Below are 9,465 nucleotides of genomic sequence, written 5' to 3' on the forward strand. Positions count from 1 at the left end.
AAGTTGATTTTTCAACCGAAAAGTTCGGTTCTGTCGAAGTATGGAGAGGCCTTTAGGGATAGGCCTATCTGGGCACCTGGACGAGTGGCCACCTGCATTTTCTATAACAGGCGCATCCACATCGAGCCACAACAGCCCAGTTGAGATCAGCTGAAAAGCATAAAGTTTAGCCTTTTAAAATAATAGTCCATTTATAAATAATTAATTAAATTCTTCAATCAATCAATCAATCATTGATTGATTGATTGATTGAAGACATTATTAGAAGTTTGCATAGGAAAAAGGTACAGTTTCATGACGGTACAGTTCACTGGTAGACCTACAAGGTCTACTAAAAGGAGATCCATGAAAAGACTAAGCTTATTTCCACAGGAAACCATTAAAGTATCTACTATTACATTTTTCTTAGAGCCGCATCCCACTTCCAAGGCCATACACGCCCCTTTACATCCACTTCAACTCATAGCTAGCTCCGATGTCGGTAGATGGCCATACACGCCCCCTTTACGTCCACTTCAACTCATAGCTAGCTCCGCTGTCGGTAGAATGCACGGCACAGCCGTCCGCTGATTCGCCCCCCGTCGCCATGGTGAGTGAGAGAGAGAGAGAGAGAGAGAGAGAGAGAGAGAGAGAGAGAGAGAGAGAGAGAGGCACGTTCCGAGAGACTATCAGTGCAGAAGCACGTGGAGAGAGAGAGAGAGAGAGAGAGAGAGAGAGAGAGAGAGAGAGAGAGGCACGTGCGAGTGCACACACTCATTTGAGCTGTGAGAATAGACGGAGAGAAAAAAAGAGAGAGCTAAATAGTCCGTCGCGTCTAGAGTCCGTCGCGTCTAGAGCTCGAGCTCGGGCCCCCGGAGGGGGCCCGAGCTCTAGATTTTTTCGGGGGCCCGAAATTCTAGTCTCATATAACATTGAATGACAGACGAATAGAACACAGTAGCCTACTATGCAGTAGATATGTAAATAAAAATAAAAATGAGAGAACAAAAAAAAAAAAAAAGGAAAACAGTAATTCTAAACAAACAGTAAGTACATACAAAGAAGGGGCAGGGGAGGGTAGGGTTGGGCTAGGGTCTAATTCCTGAAGGGGAAACAGGTTTCAGCTTTTCACAGGCTCACAGCTGAGGTGGTTATATATCTAGCACACATAGAGCGACTAAGAGGGGGGGGGGGAAGTCATAGTGAGATTGTAGACTACTAGACGTAGTCTAGTAAATCTAGGGAAAAAATACACTCAGGTTGGACAAAATTGTATTATTTAGTTTTTCAACTGATTCTGTTAGGAAATTAGGTCTACTAGCCAGGATAAAAAATCTACCATGATCTGCTCACTGCAAATACCCACAGTGGCCAAATCAAGTTGGGCTCCCATCGACTTTCTATACAGGAGGAAAATACCCTGAAAAAGAATCTGCTTTAAGTAGGATGTGAGGGGTCTAACTAGGGGTTTGTCATGATTCTGAATCCATTGCAAGCATTTGTTTTGCACAAAAAACATTCCTTGGGCTAAAAATGGCCCCAGAAAATGATGGTTTAGTGATGAAAAGTGATGAGTCATCTAAAAAATCATCTTTTGTTGGCGTTTTCTGGGGCCAATGAATGTTTTTTTGTGCAAAACAAATGCTTGCAATGGATTCAGCATCATGACAAACCCCTAGTTAGACCCCTCACATCCTACTTAAAGCAGATTTTTTTCTGGGTATTTTCCTCCTGTATACAAAGTCGACATTGGGAGCCCAACTTGATTTGGCCACTGTGGGTATTTGCAGTGAGCAGATCATGGTAGATTTGTTATCCTGGCTAGTAGACCTAATTTCCTAACAGAATCAGTTGAAAAATTAAATAATACAATTTTGTCCAACAAAGTCTGCACGAAGTGAGACTCGAAAAGGTGACCATCAGAGTTAAAGGCATGCACCTTTATTGAGCTATTGGAAGAAATGACTGAGGCTCATCCACACAAATCCCCCCCTTATTTTGCATTCACCATGCATCATCATGATGGTGAATGCAAAAAAAGCACAAAACATGATGGCATCATGTTTTGTGCAATGCAATTTAAAAGTGTGACGGAGAGAGTCGCAGCCCTAGCCTTGAAGCCTCAAAAGTCTAGTATCTCCCCCGGACTAAAGAGATGTCTCTTTGGTCTAGTGGTTAAGATATTGGACTTTCATGCGGGAGACCCGGGATTGAAGCCGGGTGGGGAGGTTCGGATCACCTCTGTTACATTGGTGCCGTGACCCGGGTTCGGGCTTCCCCGTATAGGAGGAGGTCAAAGGGAGGTGAGTGTGACGGAAGCACGAGGTAAGGCTTGAACAGGGGACCTTCGGAGTGCAGGGCACAGCCCTTACCAGGTGAGCCAATGAATTCTCAGGAAACCTGCAGGGAGAAAGTATTCCACAAAAATGAGTTTTCTTCCTTTATTTAACGAAGCTAGCCGTTTTATAATGTTTATTGGCTCATGGGCGCTTAATATTTTCATACAAACGTATCCTTCATGGGGACATTAGGTAAAGGTCCTTAGATGTGTGTAGAATGTTTCATGCAAATTGCTAAAAAAAACGCAGCTCAAAATGGCATAAAACCTAAGGGCGGAGCTTACTGAACAAAGAGACAGATGTGTTCCTCTTGAGTCAAGGAACATGTGTAAGCAAGTTGCATGCATCAGGCCAAAAGAGGCATGAAATATGCCTGTTTAAAGTTTGCATTTTCAAAAAATGGACCAGTGATTAATTAACTGGTCTGGTGCCAAGGCCACTTGAGGGCGCCAAAGACCGCGCGCCTTGCCAGAGTCACTCCCATTGACCAGCGCTGTAACATATGGGGACCCACGTAGCAGTGACGTGGGTGTTCACGTTCGTGCGTGTCATGAAAAAGACCCGGATGAAAATTGCTACAAGATAGCCATAGGCTATCACTCATGTTAGAAGCCCGATTTAGCCATAAATAAACCTTTTTCCGCTTCCATAAGAACAGAGTTCAGAGAAAATGAGCTTCAAAGATGTGAGAATGAATTGGATTCGGCGGCGCGATTCGGCGGCGAGACGCTCTCGCGGGCCGATGTAAACAGATCGCGCCGGGCGGCCTGGATGAAAATTTAGCCTCAGGCTTCGATGAGGCCTCCGATTATTTAATTCATTTTATATAAAAAGCCGAACTAGTTCGGGATCGGCACCCCATGAAGCGTCGTGCCGCCGACAGCATAGATTCAGTAAAAATTGGGGGGCTGTAAACTTGGCATCTGGCCATTTTCAATGGAATAAATCGTCGGAGCACTAGGACGGCTCGTTGGAAAGCGTAGGAGGAGCCAGGACCACCAACGTCTTTACAAGCAGCTCAGGGTAAGTAAAATAGCAAAACAAATATTGTTTCTCGCCGAAAAAAAGCCGAACTTGTTTGGGATCGGCACTGGAAGGGTTGATTAGATATTATGTTATCTGAAATCAGAAGTGACTTTAGTCACCTATTGTGTGTGTGTGTGTGTGTGTGTGTGTGTGTGTGTGTGTGTGTGTGTGTGTGTGCGTGCGTGCGTGCGTGCGTGCGTGCGTGCATGCAAATTTGGAGATGACTTCACAGGCCTGGACACGGAACACCATATATGTGCATAAAAAGGTGCCAGCCAGACAGACGGATACAACGGGATAGCCTACTACAACATTGATATCCAGTTGCTGGATATCAATGGTGACCAGGGTAGGAATTTCATGGAGGCCATGAAGGCCATGGCCGTTGTTGCCCCTCAGTTTGGCCTTGTGCCCCTCAAACCAATGGCATGACCTTAATGCCCCAGCGGTTTCTCCTCTGTCTCTTTCTTGACATGTAGACACCAGTGTCTTTTGTTGAGTCCCCATCTTTAAACCAATCCAGTGACTTTGATTGGTGCAGTAAATACCATCATTTACCTATTCCACTGTAGATTAGGTTATCATCCCTAACCCTTAAATTCAACAAATTATTTCAATGGACTAAAATCTTGTTTTATTTGATGCCCTTCTTGCCTTCATGACATTTGACCTTTGTGACCTCAAAAAATGTACAACACCAAAGGCCAAGTAGACTTGCCCCTAAAATGACGAAATTCCAGGCCTGGAGGTGACTATTCTGCCCAACAGGCCCCGGTCTGGGTTCTTCAGTATTAGGTCTACTTCTGAGACTCCTACATTCAATTCAATCCCTCATCGCACACCCCCGGGCAAAGCCAGGACTAGTTTTATTTAATATCCTACAACCAGATCATAAAAAGCAACAACATGAAGGCCATTGTACACAAAAGCCACTAGGTGTCACCCTAATACCTGGAACAAATATGAGTCCTAAAAGTGATCCTTTAGCTCGGTGGTTCTCAAACCTTTTCATGTCAAGGACCCCCAAAATGATGTGTATTTGGCCGAGGACATCCATCTGAAAAGAGTTTGTGCCAGGGACATCTAGAAAAGAGGATTTATGTAACAAGATACTTAAAAATACTTAAAGAGTTTAAGTAGGCCTACACGGGAAAGGGCATGAAGTGGAGTTTGTAGATCTGCTATTTTTGAAAAGCCAACATTATGGCTTAAGTGGTAAAAATGATTGCGGTGCTACATTAACTACTTTTTCTGGAGATCCCCTGGAACCCTCCAAGAACACCTGACTTTGAGAACCACTGCTTTTAGCTATTCCAATTTATACTATGCCCCACCACCTCCGGACCATCCAATATTCTATGTTCGATTAATGAATGTTGGTGCATTAATTTCCAAACAATGTGTGACGATTGTTTGAATTTGAGCATATGTTAGTACCCATATAGGCTACTACATCCATTCTGAAGGTTCAAACAATGAATCAATATTCTTAGTTGAGAACAAAACAACAAAGCCTACAATTGTGTAGTTATCCCTGCTCTGTGTGTGGTTATATGAGTGATAAGACTTGCAGACTTGCTTTTTTGTCAGAAAGCAGGTGTGTGCGTGTGCGTGTGCGTGTGTGTGTGTGTGTGTGTGTGTGTGTGTGTGTGTGTGTGTGTGTGTTATAATTGTACATACTTGGGTAATGCTTGTCTTTTTTGTTGATTGACTATAACGCTCTGACATCACACTTTGACATCACTGTGATGTCAGAGGAACCAAATCCCTTTTATTGCCATATATGGAGATCCCTGTGATGACAGGGGAGCAAATCCCTTTTATGCCCATACATGGAGTTATGGAGATCCCTGGGATGCCAGGGGAACCAAATCCCTTTTATGCCCATACAGTATATGGAGATCACTGACATCACTGCCCCATATGGAGATCCCTGGTGTATAAGGGTACCAGGGGTCTCCATATAAGGGCCTACTGGTCCGATATATATCACTGGCCAGATGGCAAAGACATGGCGTGACCTCGCCCTTTAGGGCGAGGTAGCTTTTCGCCCTTAGGCGTCTTACTGGTAATAATAACAAGACAATGAAGACATAAGTCTAATTACAACAGTAGCCAGTATGGCCTGCTGTCCAATCCTTTACAGCAGGGGTATTCAATGTTTTCAGGCCAATACACGACATATTGTATAAAATTGTGTATAAAAATGTTCATAGATTTCTTAGACAGGTTAGACTTGTTTGACAGAACTATCATCAGTGTAGGTTGTTGGTTTAATGTGTATTTTAGACAAAAAAAAACTATTGCTATTCTTGGTCTTGGCTAATGTTCAATACACACAGAATAGGGATAGGGTTCAAGTGCACAAAAAATAAAGTTCCTATCACACAAAGATTTGGAGGATATGCTACAGGATCGGCATGGCATCATTCCTACATTGGCAAATTGAATTATTGAATTGTGGACATGTGACAGGTTTACTTCTTCTTTAGCCAAAATGAAAATAGCAAACCTTTCATACATTCTTCACCTACTGTATAGGCTAAAACACTGTTTCAAAAGAACAAAAGGGCCTACTGACAAAAAAACATATATTTAAATGCGCACACACACACACACACACACACACACACACACACACACACACACACACACACACACACACACACACACACACACACACACACACACACACACACACACACACACACACACAGTTTATCATAATAAATGCAGCCACACAGTTGAACTTTTTAGTTTTTCCATTTGTGACCTTATGACCCACAGGCCTTAGGCCACAATGCCCACAACAAATAATTGCAATGAGGAGGACGTTTGCTGTCAGACGATCACACAGAAAACTAAGTAGTCAAAGGAGGGAATATCATTCAGCCAACTTATCACTGTGTTATTTGGACAACAGGAAACATAGCATATATGTATTAAATAATCAATCGCAGTACCACAGCTGCACTTTTAGTTTTTAACCATGATGTGACAATGGCACACATGCCTTGTTAGTATTCCGTTAATGCACTTTGGTCTTTGGTATAGCCTACTGGAGGGCAATTACCAGTCTCAGAGAATTAACATTCATTCTGCGTCGCAGCCATTATTTGAGTATCCGTCTCAGTCTGTAGTGCCTTGGGACCAAAGAGCCATCTGAAGAGCCATGTAATCAATATCTATTAGTCCTCCCATCAGAAGAATTAGATTTCACCATTAGATCAGCAGGCTCCCCTGACAGTGTCAAACATTATAAGTTGGCTGGACATGTCATGCGCTGTCTGATACAATTGCCTAATGAAAGAGATCAAGTTGAATTCAAATACAATCACTTTCATTATAGGTGATATTCTGTGTATTGACCAGTAGATGTCAGTCTCACGCTAGCAAAAAAACTGATTACAAAACTGGAAATGGCCTTCACATTTTAATAATATTGACATGGATACATAGGACATGAATGGGAATAACCTAAAATGAGGAGTGGAACATGTTATAGTCAGCTTGCTTGTGTCTGCCCGGAATGATTTTCCTTAGAAACAAAAACAGGGTCAACAAAGAAAACAAATGTGTATAGTCATATAAATGGCAGTTTAATAATTGAAACAATTATATTCAGTGTCCGTCTTCAACGACTTTGCCATGCAGTGATAGTAATGGCAAAGATGCAGGGCTTCAGAGCATGAATGTAGCCTTGCTAAGAAATATTTTAATAATTTACATATTATGATAGAAAAAACCCTGAAACAGAGAGCATTGTTTTGTATAACAAATAATCTGCTGAGAACACAAAGAGATGCCATATATACAGGAATGGCTCAATATTGACTGAATGTGTATGTATGTTGTCACTGTACAAAGTCAGTGTGTTGACCCACACCTTAGTGTAAGAAAATTATGAATTGTTCCACTTCAAATCTGAATGGTTGTAGTTTGTAAGTGCTTATAATAATGTGCTCTAATATAAAATAAAATAACAATAAAAACCCAAACATGTTTTTGATCATATAATTTGGTATAGGATTACAGCATGGTCAAATTCCAAAATGTTGCCCATTTAAAGTGCTTAGCATCAACAATATAATTACAATGTAACAGATAATCTAAACAATAAATTAAGCAAAGAACACAACATAAATAATAAAGATAATTATGTAAGGAGAGAGTATGGTCAAACAACCACAAACAATAAATAATGGGATACATTTTTAACTTAGAATGTCACATTTATACAAGTCATTGCACATTGTCACATGATAAATATTATAGTTTATTTTTTTTAATTCATAATATCTAAAGAGCAGATGATTATGATTTAAAGAGACTCCTGTGGGGTTTGGGAATATCTTAAAGAGCTTTGATATCAGCAACAACCAGCTGATTCATAAGATGAAATGAAATCCACCCTGATTTTCAAATTCATAGCTCCCGTTTTCATTGGAGCCGGGTCATCGTTTGCTCTCTGATATCAAAGTATTCACTCGAGTTCTAAAATCAATCACGTGTTGAGTGTACTGTAGGTTGGTGATCCTTGGGTTACAGGTTGTTAAGTGAACACATGGTGAACTCTTGAGGTGGACCTCTATTTGGCTGGCTTTAAAAAAAATGAGCTGTTCTGTGGCCAGTTGATGGTTGGGGCGGGGCGGGGCGGGGCCATCCATTACGGAGGCAGTAGAGGGGGTTTGAAGGTGCAGGCTCCAGTACAATGGCGAGGGGTCAGCATCTTACAGGAGAAATGATGAAGGGCGTCATGAGCTTCTGGGGAGGAGGCAGGTCCATCAGTTAGAGAAAAAAAATGTCATGTCTGAACAGCTAGTGAACATGCATTCATTATGTATCGTTCTGTCATCTTCTTAATTTCACTGACACTAATTCCCTTAATTGATACAATTAAACTACATGTTGACCATTGGAGATCATTAAAACGAAAAGAAAGAAAAAGAAAGTAGCACTTGCATATTTATGGTTAGGCAATGATGACATTTATTTCATCTTTGCATGTTTTAATTTTAATTTTAATTTTTTACTAAAAATTACCTTTTAGCTTCTGTTGTATTGCATAACGAGCCTTTCTCTCTTGGTCCAACTCGCTGCACAATGTGTCTAGCAAAAAAGTAAATGAATAAAAAAATATCATTATCGTTATTTTCAAAAGGGGGCAAATGGAAAAAGAAAGTATGAGGTACTAGCTATATTGGTGCGTGTGCGTGTGCGTGTGCGTGTGCGTGTGTGTGTGTGTGTGTGTGTGTGTGTAATGTATGCTGTTTGCCCCCTGGTATTTAGAGTGACCCTTCTGTGTACTTGAACCCTGTATTTAAACTACTGTGTTGCTGTAACATTAAACCAATCCTTTAAAGGGTGGCATTAGTTGATGTCTACTGCATGTAAGCGATACAGCGCTACATAATGGCCTGTCTATTCAATTTTCCAGAGCATGATTTAGGCGAAAATAACCTTTGCAAACAAAACACTGGGGTTTCAAATTTCTCCCCTTTTGATATCGTAATTTACTCATCTGGAGTAAAAAAAAATCATATTTTTTTGAGTTTACAGGAAAGAGGCAGGACAGAAATTGCCAAGAATTCAATATGCAAGTGTCACTTTTCCTTTTACAGTTTAGTAAGAAAATACCATTTCAATGAACTGATAGGCCTATACATAGTAAAATCCTCAGTGTTCATTTATCCATTTGTAACTAGAGTGTACAAATTTGATCCATTTTTATCACCCTTAATTCCATATCATTTTGTTGTTCCGTAAAGTAAAAATGGACAGTACATTCAGTCTATACTGTATAAGTGTATATCATCACTGACGGGCAGAAACCTTGAATCTCCACGTTTCAAATTTGTATGTTTCTGCTAAAGTAAAGCCCTGCTTCATCATACAAGACTGTCGCACAAGATATAGTGCAAATAGCAGATCTACAAGCACACAACACCTCGCGGTGCGAGGCGTTGTGTTCTTGTAGATCGGCTATTTTCACCATTTTTAAAATGATAAATACAAAACGCATGGTTTTGGACATACAAGGTTTCCACCTGACAACAACGATATTCATGTCATATTCATTATAGACAGACTCCTACCTCGAACTATCTGCAGCTGTTGGACC

At 41.0% G+C, this 9,465-nt stretch overlaps 1 protein-coding gene across 1 annotated transcript in view; it reads right to left on the reverse strand.

Moving 5' to 3' along the window:
• Positions 1-8,010: 8,010 nt before the first annotated feature.
• LOC308288791 (SKI family transcriptional corepressor 1 homolog-B-like) overlaps positions 8,011-9,465 on the reverse strand; it is a gene marked incomplete at both ends in the record, with an annotated part of 7,045 nt that continues 5,590 nt past the window's right edge. The window contains 2 exons of the mRNA XM_080730261.1: positions 8,011-8,108; positions 9,440-9,465. The exon at positions 9,440-9,465 is cut by the window's right edge and continues 49 nt beyond it. Of these exons, the coding sequence (XP_080586387.1) occupies positions 8,011-8,108; positions 9,440-9,465 (124 nt within the window). The remainder of the gene's footprint in view (positions 8,109-9,439) is intronic.

This window comes from Nannobrachium achirus (genome assembly GCF_963921795.1).
Source record: "Nannobrachium achirus genome assembly, chromosome: 7".
Taxonomy (NCBI): Eukaryota; Metazoa; Chordata; class Actinopteri; order Myctophiformes; family Myctophidae; genus Nannobrachium; species Nannobrachium achirus.